The 23177-nt window shown below is 38.7% G+C and overlaps 1 protein-coding gene across 1 annotated transcript; it reads right to left on the bottom strand.

Moving 5' to 3' along the window:
* Positions 1-2768: 2768 nt before the first annotated feature.
* ak7a (adenylate kinase 7a) lies at positions 2769-23056 on the bottom strand (the record flags this gene model as incomplete). The annotated part of the gene is made up of 19 exons (XM_079830759.1): positions 2769-2804; positions 2900-3058; positions 9086-9288; positions 9445-9642; positions 10589-10654; positions 10732-10860; positions 10987-11092; positions 13099-13227; positions 13498-13647; positions 13727-13804; positions 14343-14433; positions 14541-14629; positions 14710-14793; positions 14901-15011; positions 15969-16063; positions 16269-16377; positions 21613-21765; positions 21847-21946; positions 23043-23056. 19 exons carry the CDS (start codon positions 23054-23056, stop codon positions 2769-2771), a joined length of 2100 nt encoding a protein of 699 aa, XP_079686885.1.
* Between the last annotated feature and the right edge of the window lie 121 nt (positions 23057-23177).

The following is a 23177-nucleotide window of genomic DNA, read 5'->3' as shown; positions in this document are numbered from 1 at the left end:
TTTTCTGGATTTTTGGGAGGAGATTGGAGCTTTAGCTTTAATTTCTACACTTCCATAACTGTTTATTTCACACCAACATAATGAATTGTTCTGCATCTGCGAGAGTGTGGGCGGGCTTTTGATAATCGCGCCTCTACTTCCTGTTCTCTACTGCGCAACTCCGGTCCCGAGATCGCTACTGCGCAGACTCGGTCCCAAGATGTCAGCGCCGTGAGCGGGACTATGAAAGCTTCAACTTTGGTCAGCGGAAGTCAATGGAGTCGCGTCGTCCATATTTTTTTACGGTCTATGATACGAACCGTTTCACATATCATATTATATTTTTCAGTGTTCAGCAGTTTTGGGTAGTAATCAACTGAAATTAACGAGACTACAAATTAAATACATTTTTACAGTAGGCTACAAGTAATTGTTGTTTTCCACTTTTTTGTTGTTTGGTGCTCTTGTTGTCTGTTTTTTTGTTTAAAGTCACCATAAAATAAAATTGGACAGTTCTTATTTTGTATGCAGTATTGCAGTATTTATTATAAATGATTTATCCATGCACATCATATTTAAAAAAAAAAAAAATAATGTTACCTCTTACTCTCATCAAAATAACGTCCCCTCCCTCTTGCATCATAGGTCTTTTCTTCTCTGATGACTTGTTTACTGGCATGAGGGCGGGGCAACCTGTCAATATGAGTTCGACCAATAGCAAACCACAGCCATCCCAACTTTAGTTCTGCCAGCTATACCTCATTGGCAGCCAGCGATAGATCTTATCCTCCTTGAATTGATGAGAGATGTACATGGGGGAAATTATAATACATCAGAAGAAATTTCTACAGGTATTTACAAATTAATACAGATGGTTCTAAAGACCATAAGACAGGTAGAACAGCAGCAGTAGTAATCCCTGAGTTTAATGTTGCATGTGGAAAGAGACTTGCCGATGATATTTGCACGTGCAATGATGGCCATTGTTATTGGCTTGCAAAGGGTAGAGGAGGTTAGGCCAGAGAGAGTGGTAATTGCATCAGATTAATGTGCAGCATTAATGAGTTTAAAATTGAGCAACTCCAGGAGTAGAGAGGATTTATTTTATTAAAAATTACAATCATTATTCCGAATTCAACAAATGCATTTGTCTGTTAGTTGTGTATAGGTCTCTGCACATGTTGGAGTTGATGGGAACGAAAAGGCAGATAAAGCAGCAAAATGGGCTTTGAAGAGTGGGAAGAAGCACATACATCTAAATATATCAGTAAGTCAGAAGCTAAAGGACAAATAAAAAAGATGTGGCAGAATCAATGGAACAAAGAAAGTAAAAGAAGATATTAGTTGGGAGTAGTACATGGTCTCTCTACCAAGAGTTCTCTCTACGTGATTGGAAAGCATAATGATGGAAAGAGTGAATATTATGGAGAGGAAGAAACAGTGGACCATGTTTTATTGCATTGCCAGAAGTATGATTCAGAGAGAGAAGTTTTAAAGAATGCACTAAGAGAGAATGGAGATCAAAATATCAGTAATATTCTTTTTAAAAAAAAAATGCAGATGACAAGGGTTGGAAACTAGGATCAACAAGATTAATGAATAGAATTTGAGAATTATATATATTTTTATAATAATAATTTTCTCTTTTATTTATGTTCTCTTTATCCCTATAATTTGATTGTTTAGCTGTCCTGGCGACCCCCCACTGCATCACCTTTTGTATGTCTCCCTCATCAGACCCACCCAATTGCAGTATTCCATAATGAGCTGATAAGTTGAATCAGGTGTGTTAGGTGAGGGAGACAAGCAAAATGTGCAGTGGTGAGGGGTCCCCAGGACCAGTTTGAGAACCACTATAATTATGCTGCGTTCCAGGCAGGTTTTTGAGCCCGTAAATTACAACTTCAAACCACGACTCACGAGTCACGACTTTGTAGTGTTCCAGGCAAAGTCACGCCAAACTGCCTGAGCGCAAGGAATTGTGTGGTAGATTGATGTAAACAAAGCGTGGCGGACCGTACGGGGTGTATGCTCATTTACAATCATTTCTATCGCCAAAGGTGCTTACTCCTTGCTTATTTGAGGGAAACGGAGGAGAAAAACAGCGCAGACTGCAAGAAATGCTGTTATACCTTTTATTTTACGTTATTTGTATATTTGTTTTATAAACACCGCATCCGTAGGGGGCTGCCATTGTTGCTTCGCGGGCTATGTGACGTCAAAACTCGTAACTGGGAGTACATCGATCTAGTACGAGTTCACGGATGGGAAGTCACGGGTTTGACTGCCGTTCCAGTGCACTTTCACGGGTAGAAGGTTGGAAAAACACGGGTTACGGGTTGCCTGGAACGCGCATTAGTCCACACTCCAGATGAGTGGGCGGGGATAATGCACCCGTAAGTTTTTTGCCAACCGCTAATAAAATCAATAGAAGAAGAAGAACAACCACCACAACCATCCAATCAACTCCCCAAGGACAAAATCCTGCCCCACATTTTTTTCGTTTGAGTAGCCGTTTCACTTGGATGTGTCACAATAGGAAAGAAAAGACTATCGCAACATCCATTTCATGCCGATTTAGTGCCTTAAGCACGGAAATGCACCATATAAATTTAACTTAATAACTTGGTCAAATTACAAAGCAAGGCTCATCATGTGATTTGGCCCCTTGTGAAGGTTTTGTAAATCTATAACTAGCACTTGTTTTAAACAAAAAGACAGCACACACTTTTAATGCCACTTGTTTATTTTAAATGTATTGTTATTTATTAGGCATACAACAGAATGAGCTAATCATCTGAATTGTTCCTGAAGAGGTATTCAGCCTGAAAAGGAGTAAAGAGAATATGACACCAATTAAATTTAAATAATTTGTTGTTAGATAAAACACTTGATATGAATACCATAAGACAAGTGTTACCAAAAAGTCCACAGGGTCATCAGGCTTGACCTTACAGCAGTCCACCAGTCCTTGTATGACGGTGGGCATGACGTATTTCATCAAGTAGTGTCTCATAGGGACAGATTGTGTCTCTAATAGCTCATGTTCCTGCTTCTTCACCTCGGCCAGGTTCCTGTTCTGCAAATACACATCCACAAGCTGAACAATGTAGTCGTTCCAAGGGAAAGATAATGCTTCTGGTGCTCATTCACACACTACTGTTCAAATGTTTGGGGGCAGTAAAAGTCATGTCTCTCATTTGAACTTTTATGTTTAGTTTTATTTAATAAATACACTAGGCAACTAAACAAGGTAATCAGACATAGGTGAGAGACATACGGGCTAATTACAGAGACTAGAAAACTACAAACTGTCTACAAACAGGACTTCAAAACTAGAAACAGGAAAAAGGAAATTAACCAAATAAAACTAAACATAAAATACATTGTTACAAAAATTATATTTCACATAAATGCTGTTCTTTAGAATTGTCTTAAATTTTTTTATCAGGGTTTCCACAAATGTTACAATTTTTTAAATTATTTTGATAATAAAAAAATGTTACTTGAGCACCAAATGATTTCTGAAGGATCATGTGATACTGAAGACTGGAGTAATGATGCTGAAAATTCAGCTTTAAATTAAATTTTTAAATATATTTAAGTATAAACATTTATATTAAATTGTAATATTTTGTAATATCTGTTTTTACTGTATTTTCATAGTGGTGAGCATAAGAAAATACTTTTAAAAACATTTAAAAATCTTACTGATCCCAAACTGTTGTGCACATTGTCCTTTGAAGCGGTTATAAAATGTGTAGCCATCAAGTATTGTATTTCACAATTAATATTGTATTTCAGCCAATTAATAAGTATTATAGGAGAAAACGGTGATATTTCTCTAGGGAAAATGTCCATTTGTGGTTCACCTGGGGTGTTACACCGTGTCTACACCAGATGCGAGCGGCACAGCACGACTCTAATAAAACCCATTATAATGGCAATAGAAAGTAGAATCCATTATAATCAGTGATGCTGTCTACACTGTATGCGGCCCGGCACAACACGTAAAATCTCAGACAGTAAAGAGAGGCCCGTTCTATTTCTGACGTACTTAAAGCGCTTGCGCTACTTCTGACATGAAGAACAAATTAGGTGTCCCAGTGCATGTACTTGTGCACTATTATGACATTTTGTAGTAGAAAAAGTGAGTAGTGAAAATTTGCACTGAAAATTCCAAAAAGAAAAAGTGCACTTTAAATACTCAGATAACGCACTTCATTCACACAACAACAAAAAAACATTGCAGCCCCTCCCTCAGCGAAGAGGGAGGGGCTGCAATGTTAAATGACATAATAACCATGGGTGTGTCTCAATCCGCTCCCTAGCTCGTGAATCAGTAAATCGTGTTCATGAATTCGGGCACTGGTAAAGACAATAAAGGACACTGGTCCCTACACATTTGGACACTGATGACTCTATTTCCAGTGACGTGACAATGTCCTCATTGAACAACATCACTACTGGTATGAACAACAGCAGTACTGAGATCTTTCTGACGGTCACGGCTGTGCGCAGGTAGGAGTATGTAGTGCAAAAAGGAGTTTAATGACTCGAACAGGCAGGTACACACAACATAACACCATGGAAGACTTACATTAACGAGAACCGACAACAGAAGACTGATACATAGGCAGATATACAGTATACTGGAAGAAAACAAAGAGTTAGGAGTTAACTAATTAGGCAACAGCTGAAAACAATGACTAATCAAATCAGAAACCATGGTGACAGAGACCGGATGAAACCCAGATGCCCAGCCAGGTAGCACGCCATGGCGGCATTGCCGGAGGGAGCAGCCATGGTGGTACAGCAATCAACGCAGCCATGGGGACGGACGACGGAGATGTTGCCGATGGGGAAAGAGTCCTGGGCGCAGACGAAGAGTTGATGGATCTGTGCGACGCCATGGGCATCGGAGGCCGCGACGGAGCTGTCCAGACGACCCCCTGAGGTGGAACTGGAGACCCAGAGGGCTGCGGTGGAACCGGCGTGACTGAGGACTGACGTGGAGCCGGAGGGAGGGCAGAGCCAGACTGAGCCGCAGGGGTGGAGAGCCTGAGCATAGCGGCATGCTGGTGATCAGGCCCGGATTAAGAACATGTAGGGCCCTGGGGCTATGACAAACCCAAGGGCCCCCATAGTAGCTGATCTTAGTGCCACAACGTTTTCTACCACAGAAACAATTAGTATTTTTCAAAAACGAAATCTTCAAAGCACAGAGATACAATGAGTATATACTGTCTGAATTTTCCATTTTAATATTCAAAAGGCCTTATATATAAATATTCCAGGCTGCAACACATTAACAGCATAAATGCATTAACTCCAGATATGAGGTCAAAGTAAACCGGTTTCCAGAAAAACCAACAACTTTGGAGTATATACAACTGCCTTAAGGAGTTTTAAGACCTGTGAGGTCCCAAATAAGAGGTATTTTGGGGGGTTTGGGGGGCATGGTCCCCCAAGAAAATTTTGATTTCTCTGATCTATATATGTGCATTTTAAGATGTTTGAAGGCTAAAATGTAATAATAAATAGCTTTCGAAACCATGTTAGTGGGCAGTAGATTATCTGTCATATACCCATAGTTGCCAAGTCTGCGTATAACAAGCGACTTTGGGCTTCTTTTTATGGCAGGTCGTGTAAAAAAAATTCACGTGTTGCAGTTTTTTGGGCTTATTTTAAAAAATGTGGTTGCTTGTTAGGAAAATATGACAAGCAACTTCGTTTCTTTACATTTATGGTCGCTGTTTTGTCCAATACATTGACTGACACTGTCTTCTCTCAGCTAATAGCCAATCAGTGCAATGATACAAGTGCTGTAGTAATTTGACCTCACATCCCGCCTCCTTCTCCCCCTCATTGAAGAAAAATTGCGTTCAACGTGCAGGCATGTGACGTTATAAATTCACGTAATGATAGTTAGTAGACGTAAATAGACGTATAAATTTCCACAAACAATGCCACCAGGAGAGATGCACAGAGATGGAGAGGAAACAGGGAGGACAGGCACCTCATTTAATTTTTTTAATATTTGTGTAACATATTTATCATTACAGGCTATAATAAAAATAAAACAAGTATACTAACAGTAGGTATGGTTCCAAATTATTTTATTATAAATATGTGGCTATATTGCAGCACTCCCTTAGTGCTTGCATGCATCCCAATGTGCATACTATCCATCCTGAATAGCATGTGACATTAGTAATTTTCAATACTATTTAGGGCAGATAGTATATGCACATTGAGATGCAGGGCTTGTCTTTTTCACGGTTTGCAGTGCGTGTTCACTACTCTGCACCTATGTGTGCACTAACTCGGAGTTAGTCGGAGGATATTTTGCAATTTGATGATTTTTGTAAAATCACATCTGTTTTCAAACTCAGAGAGGTTTCAGTTTAATATGTTGCAGGCTCATTTATTGATAAAAAATAATTGATAATAAATGATATTGATGATAATAAATAATATAATAATATTGGGCTTGTTTTTGAAGCTGTGGTTGCTTATTTGTCTTGCGAGCGTTGGCAACACTGGTCATACCTGCTCTCTCCTCATTTAATCACTCTCTCATTCTCATTTCCATTACTCTTTCTTTTTCTCTCAGTCTCCTTCTCTTGCCCTCTCTCTTCCCCTCCTAAAGCTGAGCTCTGGCTGATAGTCTTTTCCTTGTTTAACATTTCTATCCTAAAACAGCTGTCAAATATGAAATGTTTAGTTTAGCTATACTTAGCCTACATCTCACACCGTTTACTGAAGCGTCGCGTGACTCCCGCAGCAGCTTCTGTGTACATAAAGCACTCTATTGGTGGTCAATTATTTCACAACATTTATTAGCTATGCAGCCTACTGCTCGGAAAAATACAAAGGTCCGGACCTCGGAGATCTCATAGCTGGCTATGGTGATGTCCGACCCAGGCGAAGTTGGCAGGTCGAGGGAGCCTGGTGATGACGCAGGCCCGATGGTCGACGGTGGAACCGAGGGAGAGAGGAGTGGCAGTGGAGGAGCTAGGGCGACAGGCCGAGCTGATGTGGTGGGGACAGCGGCCAGAGGCGGAGCCAGGGAAATCCCAAGCCCAGTCAATGATGGCTCATTGAAAGCCCCAGGTGAATCCCTGACGCAGTGAGGAGGTGAAGGGTGAACAACATGGTAGACAGGAGATGACAAAGACTGGGCTGGAACTAGAAGTGGTGATGGAAGAGGGAGGGAGGGTGCGACAAACGTCTCCCAGTCCAGTATGCACTCAGACACTGTGGCGAGGTTGTGGACAGGGAACTCCTATATTCCCCCAAATTCCACTAATCTCTCCTCTGTCATGGGCTCGTACTCCAGATTTGATGACAAGGGCTCTGGCTCCTGTGCGATGATGTGCACGTCCGCTTCTCCTTGCGTCTGCAGCTCCATTGCGGCAGGCACTGGCACTCCGTCTGTCAGGGACTCTGGCTCCGTGTCACAGGGTGGTGGTGGTGGGTTGGGTTCTGGGGTTGAAGATGCGGGCAAGGTTGTGGATTGGGGATACATATGTTTCAGACAGTGGAGAATGGCCTCCCTCCATGTCCCCTCTGTCATGTCTGGTAACTCACATGGCTGGTAGTAATTAGCCCCAATCCAGAATAATGATTTTAAAGTCCCATCATCGAAAGCAGTCCGTTGGGCTAGTGTGCAAAAACGAATAGCATACTCCAGAAGAGAATGTCCTTCCCGGGCTAAAGCAGCGAACATTACTGCATAATCCATGTTCTGTGGTCGGTTCTTCTGTCACGGCTGTGTGCATGTAGGAAGACGATGGTAGGAGTATGTAGTGCAAAAAGGAGTTTAATGACTCGAACAGGCAGGTACACACAACATAACCCCACGGAAGACTTACATTAACGAGAACCGACAACAGAAGACTGAAACACAGACAGATATATACACTGGAAGAAAACAAAGAGAACTAATTAGGCAACAGCTGAAAACACTGAATAATCAAATCAGAAACCATGGTGACAAATAAACGAGCTAACTCAGGTAGGGTGATGGTGAAAACAGAAAACCAAGTCCACACACAATGAACTGTTAAGGCCGCTACATACTCCGCAAGAACAGAGAAAAAAGTTCTCGCTCCCAGGGCTGCGAGAACAAAATGACGTCATTTTGTTCTCGGAGCCCTGGTTTGGGAGTTCTCGCAGCTCGTTCTCGACACATCGTCTGAGCAGAACTTTTTGGTTAATGGGGTTAATGCGGAGAAACGGAGATGTTCTGCACCTGCTTTTCTCGTGAAGTATGTAATGTCCTGGCCAGAACGAACTTTGTTCTTGTTCTTGCCACCTCGAGAAAATGAACAAATTTCTTTGTTCTTGCAAAGTTTGTTCCAAGCTTTACACTGACATTACTTGCAATGTTTTTTAAAATACATTATGATAAAAACTTTGCTTGTTACATATATGTGCACATTTTCAGCCGTAAAATAAATTATAAATGTAAGCTAGATTGTGTTCATTACCTGTGTAATGATATATGTTTATACTAAAATATAATAAAAATGGTTTCTATTTTTAAAAACATATATCGCGTGTTGGTCGTGTAGTGAGTTGGCTCACGTGATTTAAGTTTCGCACTTCAGAACTTCCGTTAAGGGAACATAGTGAGCATCGATGCACCCTGGGTTTTGTGGTGCATTGTGGGACTTATTAGGTAGCGAATGTTTCAGTGCACTGGAAGGATTCTGTGATTGAGACAGGCCGACTCCCTGATCAGTGCCCTGACTACTGAACTAGAGAGCTGTTTGAGACACACCCATTATATTCATACACTACATGGTTGAGTACATAGTGAATAAGTGCATAGTGTATAGTATGTCATTTGGGACACAACTATGGTTTTGCAATGGTCGCTTTGTCGCGTCCAGTGTAGACAGCCTCAATAATCTGTTGCAGCGCGATGCAACACAACAAATCTCTGAAATTAAACCGATGCACCGTTCCGTTTCTGACGCACTCACACAAAGAACAAAAGGATTTGCAACTGTTGCTTTACAACAACTGTCACATACGGTGTAGACATGGTGTTAGTGGAAAGGATTGAAGTTTTGTTTGAACATTAGGTCAAATTTACCCATTCCTCCAAAAGAGCTGCCATTTTATCATTCTCCACCATTTTCCTGAATTCCTTCCCAACTTCCTCCTGTTTCAGCTGCTGGTGCCATTCAGCTTCTTTCCTTTTCCTCTCCTCCTCCATTTCCTCTGGACTCAGACCGTAGTTCATCGGCTGCCCCACTGTCTCAATAATTTTCTCCACCGTGGCCACATTCTCACAGTCTGAGAATGACATCATGAAAACACTATTCTTAATAACAATACCACCCTGGTTCATAACAATCAGCTTATCTATCAATTCATTTAACAATTTGATGGAGTGCCATTTTCTTATATAAGCATAAAAATAAGTGATAATTTTAAGAGAAGGATTTTAACCAATGTATTCGGGGTGGATTTCCAGTTCATCGAAATAGTCAAGCACAGACTCGTCTTCTGCCAAAGTCTCCCTGAATTTGGCAAGACTCTCTGTAAACTCGTCTTGAGTGTAGTGCATTTCCTCTGCCACATTCTGTGGAAGACTCCGAACACGCTCTTTAAGAAATTCATCAGTGGCGTCCAGTGAGAAGACGAACTCTGAAGGAAAAAGCCAATGGTTGTTAACTTGATACAAAGTATTCGCCAACCCAGTTTTATTTCTGTAATGTGACACACACGGGTCAGTAAGATATTTTGTTTTTGAAAGAAGTCTCTTATGCTCCCCAAATCTGAATTTATTCAATATTAATAATACAGTAAAAACGTTATTTAATAATATTAATATTTCTGATTAAAAAATTTAAAGTGTCACTTATTCCTGAGATGCAAAGCTGAATTTTTTTGTCTTTTTTAGTCCATCAGTCAACTATTGCGTCATTGTGGAATTTTTTTTTTAAATTTTTAAACAGTAAAACTCAAACTTTTGAAATCCTGCTTCTTGTATTTCTGGGTGAAACAGGATATTCAATAAGAAAAATGTACACGTGTAATAATTATTTTCTGTTGTATAAGTATTTTTACCAAATCTCTTTTATTGCATGAACAATGTATAGCAGGGAGTCGGCTCACGTGATTTAAGTTTTCCACTTCAGAACTTCCGTTAATCAATGCACCCTGGGTTTTGGGGTGCATTGTGGGACTTTTTAGGGTTTCAGTGCACTGGAAGGATTCTGTGATTGAGACAGGCCGACTCCCTGATCAGTGCCCTGACTACTGAACTAGGGAGCTGATTGAGACGCACCCATTATATTCATACACTACATGGTTGAGTACATAAGTACATAGTGAATAAGTGCATAGTGTATAGTACGTCATTTGGGACACAACTATGGTTTTGCAACGGTCGCTTTGTCACGTCCAGTGTAGACAGCCTCAATAATTACTTTACTCGTTACTTGAAAAGTCATTATTATTGCATGAACATTAACAAACATTAAATTATTGTGATATTACTAAGATGTTTGAAGGCTGCATCATGCAATTAAACGTCTTTACAAGCAAAAGTAATGAAATATATCTGTACGTATGTTCTGAAATGACTAACCTGGAATCAACACTTTGCTATATTGAGGTATTGTAGATCTGGTATCTTGTACTTCCATGTCTGCATCTGGAAAACATTCTAGGTTAATTTAGGTTTATAACATTTCCATTTAGTTTTTTTTGTTTAAAAGGAAGACAGCTGACCATGGAAAAGCTCTTTAGCCTGTGTATAGGTATTTGGGTATCCATCCAGAACAAATCCTTGATTTCTGCAAGAAATTGAGTTTAGCTTCTCCCTTATGATATGCCTCACATGCTGCTCATCCAACTGGCCTGTGAGAAAACATAATCAAAATTGCATTAAGTAACACGTATATCAGGTCTGTTACAATTTTGCAATCATATTTCTAGATACATAAAACTATATAGGATCGTGTCGAAGCGTCATTCAATGCATACCATCATTCTGAAGCATGTTGTTCTTTAGAGTTGTAAGCTGCTCTTCAGCACCAATGAGCATTTCCTCATTCTCCTTTGTCTTCTCACTTCTCCCAAGCAGTTCCTCCTGAAGAACACATACTGTACATTCAAAAGACAGCTTCATATACACTGGGGCCAAAAAGTTTGAGACTGTTAATGAAAATGCTTCTATTTTATACTTTTTAAAATATATTACTCTTTATACAATATGCTATCAGTAAAACAATATTAAAAAAGTAAAAAGTTTTACTTTGTTCAAAATCCTAAAACTGTCTGTTTATTTCCAGGATTTTGTGTACAATATAAGGTCCTCGACCTTTGGACCCCACTGTACACTTGCCAAAATTAGAACTTTTGGGGGGTTTGTTGTTATAAACCAAGCACAGCCCAGGTAAGAAAAAGTAATGCAAAAGTAACTAAGTAATGCAATTAGTTACTTGTTAGGGGGTAGCAATATTGTAACACATTACTTTTAAAAGTAACTTTCCCCAACACTGGTTATAATTAACATATTGTACATACACTGTGTGCAGAATTATTAGGCACGTTGATTTTCTGATCATATTTTTTTTCCTGGCACATTTGACCAATTCCAAACCACAGTAATCCTAATAACTACTATTAATTTAGTATTTAATAATGTATAAGTGATATATAATTGTTCATGAAGGCTGGAAATGAAAAACACCTTATATTCAGGTGTTTATTAGGCATGTTTTCTTTTACAGATAAATTGAGCCAAAAAAGAGATTTAACTCAGACTGAAAAGTCAAAAATGATTAAATGCCCATGAGAAGGATGCAATACTAATGCAATACTAGACATTGCAGTTAAGGCGTGACCATTGGACAGTGAAATGCTCGTTGGGTCAGCAGGGTCAGACAAAAACATGTGGCGGAGAAAATACACCTGTTAACTGCAAAAGAATTAAGAATTAAGGTGAAGAATTAAGTGTGAAGAATTAAGGTGAAGAATTAAGTTTGAAACCATCAGGAACCCTTTAGTCTCCAGCGCCATCATTTTCCAGAGCTGCAACCTACCTGGAGTCTCCAGAAGTGCAAGGTGTCAGGATCTCAGAGACTTAAGTTAGGTAAAGAATCCTAAAAAATGACCCCCACTAAATAAGAATCACAAGCTGAAGTGTTGTAAAATACATGAAGACTGTTTTTTTATAGGCTTTATGGACAGATAGGTTGAGAGTGACTCTTGAAGGACCAGCACTATATCCTCTTGCACCACTGTTTGAAGAATTCATCTTCCAGAATCTGGCAGTACGTTTTGGGAGTTAATTTTTAGTCCATCTCTGCAAAACGGACTTCAGGATGGACTAAAATGAACTCCCAAAACTTCTTGCTTCAAACTTCTTAGAACTCCCAAAACTCAGCTTGTGATTCTTATTTAGTGGGGGTCATTTGATCCTGACACCTTGCACTTCTGGAGACTCCAGGTAGGTTGCAGCTCTGTAAAATGGTGGTGCTGGAGACTAAAGGGTTCCTGGTGGTTTCACACTTAATTCTTAATTATTTTGCAGTTAACAGGTGTCTTTTCTTCGCCACCTGTTTTTGTCTGACCCTGCTGACCCAATGAGCATTTCACTGTCCAATGGTCATGCATTAACTGCAATGTCTAGTATTGCATTAGTATTGCATCCTTCTCATGGGCATTTAATAATTTGTTACTTTTCAGTCTGAGTTAAATCTCTTTTTTGGCTCATTTTATCTGTAAAAGAAAACATGCCTAATAATTCTGCACACCTGAATATAAGGTGTTTTTCATTTCCAGCCTTCGTGAACAATTATATATCACTTATAAATGATTAAATACAAAATTAATAGTATTTATTCAGTTTAATGCGATTTGGAATTGGTCAAATGTGCCTGGAAAAAAATATGATCAGAAAATCAACGTGCCTAATAATTCTGCACACAGTGTATATATTTCTATTTCATTTTCAAAATTTTCCTTTTTTAAATGTATTTATTTATTTTAGTTTATTTATGGTTTGTATGCAACACAACAATTGTTCTTAATTGCTGTAGACATTGTTAAAATACCAATAAAAAAAGAAGCTGTTATGTAGTCCTCACTCACCAGTTGTTTGACTTTCTCATTGATGGCTTCATTGACATTAATATGATGAAGTTTGTAATATCTGCACAACTTTGCTGCAACTGAGCTTTTGCCAACAGCAGGGGGCCCAAGAAGACAGATTTTTATTGGCTGAAGGAATTAAATGCAAAAAAATAGTAGCATGTAAGCATGTAAACATAGAAATGTAGAAATGTCTTCAAATTATTACAGAAAATGCCAAGTGATTGCCATATATTGCCAAGAATATATATATATATGAGAAGAGAATTATCAGGGATTATCACAGAGGTCATATGAGAATTATTATATATAATATATAATATATATATTATTTATGACATAAATTCTTATTCTTACACTAGGCGCAAGCCTTTATCAACCAGTGTTATAAAAGCTTACCAACAGTTGCCTTGTCTGTTTGTATTCCTCCACCACACGAGATATGTTATCAACTATTCCAGATTCATAATCCCAGCAGAGGTTCAATCTGTCCTTTAAGAAAACAGACTCAGTCTGAAGGTGGATACTGAGGTAAAGCAGGTCAGTTTTCTGTGAAAATACACAACAATGTGATATATTTCCTTCCTTATGACATGGCAAAAATGTGTGTTCAGCTAAAACAGCCTACCGTAATTGCCTTTGTGCCATTGGCATCCTCCTTTGGGACTTTTTCTATTTGTCCAGAACCCAGGGCAGAGGCAATGGCCTAAGGAAATAGACAGCAGTGTGTTTACTAATGATTTTTAGTGTTGTTTTCTCATAGAGTGCAGGTATGACATCAGACCTCGGAATACTAATTTGCTGCTGATTTCTTCAAGATTTTCCTATGGGATTTTACAATAGGGCTTTTCGATTTATTTGTAAAATAATGCCCGTGGTAAAAATAACTTGACGATACTGTGATGTTCTGTTCTACAACGTACACAGCACACTCTCACACCCCAAGCGGTCTTATCTTGTTACTTATTAAAAACGTACGTTTTCAAAAATGAACATAATTGCTTCAAAATTCGTGTTTTCGCTATAGGTGTGTGTAATTTAGTATAGTTAAGTCATGTTTACTACAGGCTTTATTTTACACATAAATCGAAAAACTCTATAATAAAATCCAATAGGAAATTCTAAAAGGAACCAACGGCAAATTAATCTTCCGGGTTCTGACGTCATAGCTGCACGACTCTATTGCAAAACTAAAGTGTGAGCATTACAGTCAGTACGTCATGAAGTGTGTAATGATTTAATACTTTCACAATATCTTCAAAAGTGTTCTTGGAATCATCCACAGCGATGAAGTAGTGTGTTTTTGGTTTGAGATCGATGATGTTTTGCACCACTCTGAAATGACAAATGATGACAAAAATATGAGATGAGAATGAAATTAAAAAGTTAAACAAAACACCATTCAACGTCTGAGAAAATGGCCTAACTGCAGTTTCTCAAACCTTGCAAGGTCATGGATGTGAATGGCAGGAATGATGTTTGTCCCAGGTCCAAAAACAGGAATGCTGCTAAGCTCTCCGAGCCAAGCTGTCTGGGGGGAAAGTGAACAAGTTAGGCAACAAAATGTGGTTATAAATTCATATTGACAATTATGATGCTCTGATACTGTACTTTAAAGAAGAAGTGAAACAAGTTCTCGCCCATTCCATACTGCAGCCCAGATGTTACAACATAAGTAGACAGCTTTGACTTTTTCTGAAAGAAAAATACTGGAAGTTTGTTTCATATGTTAAGTAATTAAACTGGTTTCATATAATAAATTATTTGAAATGTATTAGGCCGGATTCTGGATTGATCATTACAGTCTTCCCCAGTTTAAGCACAAGTTTCTCTGTGCTTGTGTGTTCTTTAAAGTTTGGATGTGGCCTTCTTCTTTTGTAGTCGTCTTCAGTCAAGGGAATGTCAGGATCATCCTTAAGATAAAAGCAGAAAAAGTAGCAAAAGTAAAGTCTGGTCTGTTTAAGGTCACTGCAATGTACAGCACAATCTAACTGATAATATAAACATAAGGAAAAACTAAGTGAAAATAGAAATGTGTACATTTTAAAATGTGTATTTATTTCATATTATTATTATTATTATTTTTTACAATTGTCAAAAAAAAAGTTTTTTTTTTTAATGTGGTCTCAAATTTATGGAAGCTTGTTTCCGCCAAATAAATAAGTTAATTGTGAATTTCACAATTCTTACTTTTCCTTGCAATTGTGTTTACGTCACACAAGTATATATTTTTTTCTTCAGATTTTAGAGTTTATATCTCGCAATTCTGTCTTTGTAACTCGCATTTGACTAGTTTATGTCTCATAATTCTGTGGAAAAAAGTCTGCAAGATATAAACTGACAACTCTGACTTGCAAGTTTATATGCTGCAATTGTGACTTTTTTCTCAAAACTTTGACAGAACTCACAATTGTGAGTTGTGAAGTATAAACTCGCAATTGTCAGCTCACAATCCAGACTTTGTGAGTTTATATGTCACATTTTTTGGAAAAAAGTCAGATTTGTAGGATATAAAATCACAAAATTCTGACTTTTTTTCCAAAAATTGCTAATCATAAAATGCAATTCTGACTTTATAACTCGCAATTGTAAGTTTGTCTCCTAATTCTGAAAAAAAAAAAAATCTCAACTGCAAGATATAAACTCACAATTCTGACTTTGTACACTTGCAATTGCAAGTTTATATCTCACAACTCAGAATTGCAAGATGTATAGCCTATTCGCAATTGCAATTTTTTTTAAAAAAAGTCAGAATTTTAAGACAAAAAGTCACAATTACCTTCTTTATTTTTTAATTCCATGGTGGAAAGAAGCTTCAATACAAATTGAAGAAAAACTGCATGATATAAATATTTAAAGGCAACACTCACAGGATCAGCTGGTTTGGTCATTGCCCACGTCATGATTGTTGACAGCAGGATAAATATTTTTGAAGACCCAAAATGTTCAATTTCAGAGTGCAGAGCTATAGGAAATTCAGATTGAATACACAGTTTGATAGATTGGTATGAATAAAGAAAGAAACTGAAAAGAAATTAAATGGCATTAAGGCTGTATCCTAAAACGTAGTGAGCTGCATAATGACGCAGAATGTTGGTCATCTGAACATGCCTCACTCTGTTTTGAGATGCAGCCTAAATAAATAGTCTGGAAATCTGAGGAATTGTTACCTGAAATGGCCCATGTTGCCTCATATATGAGATCAGTGTGTTCAGTGATATTATACACAATAACATCACACTGCATCAGACACTTCAGGAGCTCCTCTCGACTCACAGACTGAAATATGATGAAACAAGATGCTCAAAAATGCTCTAGATAGCCAGCTTGCAAAGTTTTAAGACACATCTGAGACTTGAAAAAATGTCCTTGTTTTATGAGACTTATTGACCTTGACGCACAGGGGTCATCTATGATTTTTCTTTGGGTGTATTTCAATCATCTCCCTAGCTCGTGAATCAATATATTGTGTACATGAATTCAGGCACTACACTCTAAAAAAAAAAAGGTTCTATATGGCACCAAAAATAGTTATTGGCTCGTAATCATAGGGGAACCTTTTTTAGTGCTATATAGCACCATTTTTGGTGCTTCAGTGGTTCTTCAGCGGTTCTTCAGAGGTTCTTCACCGGTTCTTCAGAGGTTCTTCACCGGTTCTTTGACTAAGGTGCTATATAGCACCTCTGAAGAACCACTGAAGCACCAAAATTGGTGCTATATAGCACTAAAAAAGGTTCCCTTATGATTACGAGACTTTTTTTTTAGAGTGTATATGTGTAACCTGTTCCCTGGGTTTGTGTTCTACGATGTTGTCATATGGGCTCTTATTTTCTGTGCACATTTTCCCTGTTCTCTTCCTGTGTTTAGTTCCTGTTTTTCTTGTTGCCTAGTTTGTCTCCGTAGTTACCCTCATTAGTTTCCATAGTAAATTATCATCTATTCAGGTTCATCATTAGCCCTTGTGTTCCTTGTGTATTTATACCCCTGTGTTTCAGTTTTCTGTTGTCAGTCGTAGTTCTTGCATGTCTCTCTTTATAAGCTGTTGTGTTCCTGGTTTCCCCTGTCTGGATTACGTCTCTGGTACCCCTGTTTGCATTATGTTCCTGTCTCTGTTTTCGATTATCTTAGTCTATGTTTTTCTAATAAACTGTTGCTGCTATCTGAGCTGCTCAGTTCAGTTCAGTCATGTACCTAATTGGACTCAGGAATTTTATATCAATCTGGCACTGCAGCAGATTGGCTCTGCGTTTACTGTAGGAGTTGCAGAGGAGAAACTGCGGCACTCCCGCTTCCTGTAATGGCAGTCGCCACCTTATATGTTTGGGCCACACACATCTACAGCTCCTCCTGAGTCAGTGACCATCCCCGAACTATCTGCCTGCCCTGACAACACCACAGAGTTTCGTACCTGATGTTTCTGTCTGCCCAGACAAGTCAACGAAGGTCGTCCCTGAACTCCCTGTCTTCTTTGACCAGACCACAGAGGTCGTCCTTGAACTCCCTGTCTTCTCTGACCAGACTGCGGTGGTCGTCCCTGAACTCCCTGTCTGCCCTGACAAGACCACGGAGGTCATCCCTGAACTCCCTGTCTTCTTTGTCCAGACCACGGAGGTCATCCCTGAACTCCCTGTCTTCTCTGACCAGACCACGGAGGTCGTCCCTGAATTCCCTGTCTGCCCTGAAAAGACCACGGAGGTCATCCCTGAACTCCCTGTCTTCTTTGTCCAGACCACGGAGGTCATCCCTGAACTCCCTGTCTTCTTTGTCCAGACCACGGAGGTCATCCCTGAACTCCCAGTCTTCCCTGACAAGATCGCGGAGGCTGCCCTGAACTCCCTGTCTTCTCTGACCAGACCACGGAGGTCGTCCCTGAATTCCCTGTCTGCCCTGACAAGACCACGGAGGTCATCCCTGAACTCCCAGTCTTCCCTGACAAGATCGCGGAGGCTGCCCTGAACTCCCTGTCTTCTCTGACCAGACCACGGAGGTCGTCCCTGAACTCCCTGTCCTCTTTGACACAGCCACAAAGGTCATCCCTGAACTCCCTGTCTGCCCTGACAAGACCACGGAGGTCGTCCCTGAACTCCCTGTCTTCTTTGACACAGCCACAAAGGTCGTCCCTGAACTCCCTGTCCCTGTCAACGGAGGTTGTCCCTGAACTCCCTGTCTGCCCTGACAAAATCACAGAGGTCATCCCTGAACTCACTGTCTTCTTTGAGGTCGTCCCTGAACTCCCTGTCTTCATTTACAAGACCACGGAAGTTGTGCCTGAACTCCCCCGTTAGCTCCACCTTAGTGGCTACCCACTCTGCCGGCTCCACCCTGATCAACTACTCTACACCATGGTCCCCTGCTCTGCCGGCTCCACCTTGGTCACTAGGTTCACTTCTGTCACACAGGCCTGGCCCGACATCCCGTTTTTGAATAAACTGTTGCTGCACTTGGATTCTCCTCATCCCTGCTTAAAACGTAACAATAAAGACCCTCGCTCACTACACATGGGGAGACTCTATTTCTGGCAACATAACGACATGCTGACATGACAACAATGGGGCAGTTGTGGCCTAATGGTTAGAGAGTTGGACTTGTAACCCGAAGGTCGTGGGTTCAAGTACCAGCAGGAAATGTGAGTGAATGAACAGCGCTCTCTTCCACTCTCATTGCTCCACGACTAAGGTGCCCTTGACCAATTGCTCCCTGGGCCCCTGCTCCCCGCTCCCTGGGCCTGGCTGCCCGCTGCTCTAGGTGTGTTCAATACTCTCTTCTGTGTGTGCGCACTTATATGGGTGAAATGCAGAGCGCAAATTGTGAGTATCGGACCCCACACTTAGCTACATGTCACTCACTCAAATCATTTTTGGACATTAAGATAAATCATTTGATTGCTACATTTACCCATGGCCGTAGTCAGCTATGAGGTCACCGAGGTCCGGACCTCGATATTTTTCTGAGGTGTATATAATACATTTTGTGAAATAAATGCCTAATATAGTATTAACACTACTTTAGTGCTGCAAGGATATAGCACAGCACCAAAAGCTTCTCATCAGAGCTGCCTCAGCGGTCTGTCACCGCTCGTCAATGTCAAAATATTATATTTGAGATTAATCAAATCAAAGTAGGCGGGCTTTACGTTCACAGAAGATGCTGAGCGCGAATTCCAGCTCAACGCTTCTGTAAACGGACATAAAGTGCGAGTGTAAGTAGCTAAACTTAACATTTCATATTTGACAGCTGTTTTAGGATAGAAAAGTTTAACAACCACAAAAATTTCTAATTTCGCCATTTTTTTTTAATTAAAAATAGGCTTATAATTCACGTGATTCATGTAGCTAATGTAATAATTAGTAACTGTCAATGTGAGGGGAAAAGAAACATTAACAAACCCGATTTCATCAGATTAGGCAGAATGTGTAGGGGAGGGGCACAACCTAACATTTTTGATTTTGACTTTCTCAGTTTTTGTAAATCCACTTAGGGTTAAGAGTATTTATTTTTCCCCACATTAATTTCCACATACAATTATGTGGTTTTGTTTCATTAATACAGTGTATACCTTTTTCTTGATTTACCCCGAAAGAATGGAAGTGAAATGTGACAGCATGCCCAATAGGTGGGGCACATTGTAACATGAGCATATGACAGCTTAAAATGTTACCTGATATAATAGAAAAAAAAACTAAAATATTTTGTCAATAAAAAAACAACAACAACAAACATAGTAAAATACAGATATACAACATAGTTCAAAACATAATAATTAATAATTTCTGAACATTGACTCATTATTCACCTTTTTCTCATGGTTTCTCAAAATAATTCATAAAAGTAGAATATAATATCATAGTTCTAATATGGGCTCATTGTAACGCAGTGTGACAACATGCCCCGTCTGCACAACTGGGATTTAACCCTGGTTCATGTCTTCTGCTGGTTAGATCAGCATTAAAGAACGATCTCAACTGTTAAATAACAGATATAAGATTACAATAATATCATATTTGTCTAGTTTTTCATAAACACAAAAAACAGAAATTTACTTTTGCTATCTTTTTATTTAAATTTTGGTGCATTTTTTTTCTCTAAATAGGGTTGATATGGCAACTAGTAAATACACTAAGTTTGTGGAACGTTTTAAACCATGTGTGTTACAACAAGCCCCACATTAGGTTGTGCCCCGTTCACCCCTACATATTGTGAATTATTTTTACCTGTCTAAGAAAATTATTAATAAAACATATAGGCTAAATATCAGTTGACCCTATGTTTACTTTCTTCATGGACACAGACGAAAATGAAAAGACTACAGTCAAAGCTCAGCTTTAGGGGGGTATTGACAAATAATCTACTGCCCACTGACGTGGTTTTGAAAGCTATTTATTTTTTTATTTTTTTTGGCCTTCAAACGTCTTAAAAATGCACACATGTAGATCAGAAAAAATATTAATTTTCTCGGTGGAGCATTCCCCAGAAGCCCCCCTAACTGCTTAAAATTTGGGACCTCAATGATTTTAAAACCCTGCCTGGCTCTTGAACATTTCAGATTCAATAGTAGCTAGATTATGTTCACTACCTGTCTATAAGTGTTTGTTTATGCTGATTTTATTATAATTAAAGAACTTTTTTTTCAATACATCTATGTTGTGTCATGGTGTTGAGCTGCTTCAGAATTTCCTTAACACAGTGAGCATCGATACTCGATAATGGTTTTGAGCATTGTGGGACTTTTTATGGAGCAGGATTTGGCATTGAGACAGCCCTTAAAATGGCAGATTCCCTGACCAATGCCTTCTGCCTTGACTACTAAACTAGAAAGCTGATAGAGACGCACCTTCAGCATGTTGGTTGCACCACATGACTTTGATTTGGTGGACAAAAGTTTAAAGGTATAGTTCACCCAAAAATTAAAATTATGTCATAATTTACTCACCCTCAAGTTGTTCCAAACCTGTATGAGTTTCTTTGTTCTGCTGAACACAAAAGAAGATATTTAGAAGAATGTTTGTAACCAAGCAGATAGAGCAACCATTGACTACCATAGTATTTTTCCCTTCTATGGTAACGTTAGTCAATGGTTGCTCTAATCTGCTTTGTTAAAAACATTCTTCAAAATATCTTCTTTTGTGTTCAGCAGAACAAAGAAACTCATGCAGGTTTGGAACAACTTGAAGGTGAGTAAATGATGACATTTTTGGGTGAACTATGCCTTTAAATGCTTCACTGTTTATTTCTTATTTTCGAATCAAAATTATGCCAAAACTAAATAATTTAATTATTTTAAGAATTTCATTCTATAATGTTTTTTTTCTCTCCAATAAGCACGTTGTAGCCTATCACCTTCAAAAGTTTTTACTTTTTGCTTCCGAAAACTATGAATTTTAATTCAGAAATTCAAATTATGCTGATCATAGAAGTTTATTGTGTGTGTGAATCACATTTTTTACAAATAAATGATTAGATCCGGACCTAAATCTACCCACAATACCACAAAAGAAATAATAATGATAAACTAACCCTGTATTCCTCCAGTGCAAAAGGTTGTTTTTTTGCATCTTTATTTGCAACTGTTCCGACTATCTGAAAATGTGCGCCTTCTGAAGCCTGTTCGTGTTTGTCGTCCTCCTCTCCATCCGTGAGAGACTCTCCGACGACACATGACGACAAGAACTAAACAAAGCAACATTAAACCACAGCGCTTATTATATTCATGTACTTTGTGTAAATGACTCGATCAGTAGACTCTTTTACCTGCGCGATATATTTGGACGAGTATGAGTCGATGTTGTTGAGAAAGACTCGTTTGGTGCGGCTTTCGCTGGCCATGTTTGTCTTTTGGTTGCTATGGAGACTTGGAAAGATAACACAGCGCGCACATTTTTGGATGGCACGAAATATCAACGCAATGTATTTTATAAAACCTTGACCTAAACATTTTATTATTATTATTGAAATATGTGTACAGTGTACACCTCACACTATAAATGCATTAGGCTACACGACAAAATATTTAAAAGTTTTTGCATTATAAACGTGAAACATGAGTCATTTTGATGGAGCTTGGAGAGAAAAAAAACACATAATATTGACGACACTGTGTCTAAAATGTGGCTTTAAATGACTTTTACATGAATTGAAATGTAACACCTTGCAATGTAAACAGTATTTAAGCAGAGTAGGCTACTGTGCTTTGTCAGAAATATCTCAAATGTTTTTCTTTAATTTATTATAATTTTGGATTATTATAAATGCTGATAGGCCTAAGTCTTCTGATTGAATGTCATTATTTAGTTTCATTTGATTTGTTTGAATTCAATTCACATTTATTTGTATAGCGCGTTTCACAATACATATTGTTTCAAAGCAGCTTCACAGAAAATCCAAGCATTTACAATTTAAAGTGATTTGTTATCAGAGGAGACTGTGTCCAAGTTATGTATTTCAGAAATGTACAAAGCACACAGTTAGCCAACAATGTATCATTAATCAATGTAATTTAAGGCACAAACAATGCAGCTCAGTGAAGTAAGAATACATGTTGTTTAACAATGATTAGGGTACATAGAAATTTGAGCATGGGTGCATGATGCAGAGCTGCGTCATCTGAAGTCCTCACAGGAGTTGGAGTCGTCTCTTCACAGGTATTTTTCAATTTAATGTGCAAACATAACATGATTTTTGAATATTTTGTCTCAACTTAAACTCTGTTCAATCCACCTAATATATTTAAAGATGAAATTTACTTAAGACAAAATCCATGTGTTAAAACTACATTAATCAAAACTGAGCAGTGGATCTGTTGTTCCCAGCATGTTTAGCAGGGGACTGCAAACAGGAGAGTAAATTTATAGATTCAGAAACTTGTGCCCGAGGTATTTATAGGCTATATTATATCTCCTAAATTCGAATTCTGTCATTGTTTTGGAATACACCAGCTTATTCATAACCTCAAGGCTAACATAGTCGTACTAAAATCTAAAAAACTTAAATTTTGATTTAAGGGGGCCTTTAAGCTAGTCCCAGACTAAAATGCATGTTTTAACTGAAAGAAACTTGCAATGACATATTTTAAAATTTAAATC

Source organism: Gobio gobio (genome assembly GCF_949357685.1).
Source record: "Gobio gobio genome assembly, chromosome: 12".
Classification (NCBI taxonomy): Eukaryota; Metazoa; Chordata; class Actinopteri; order Cypriniformes; family Gobionidae; genus Gobio; species Gobio gobio.
Note: the sequence above shows the minus strand (reverse complement) of the source record. Positions and strands in the feature narration are given on the sequence as shown.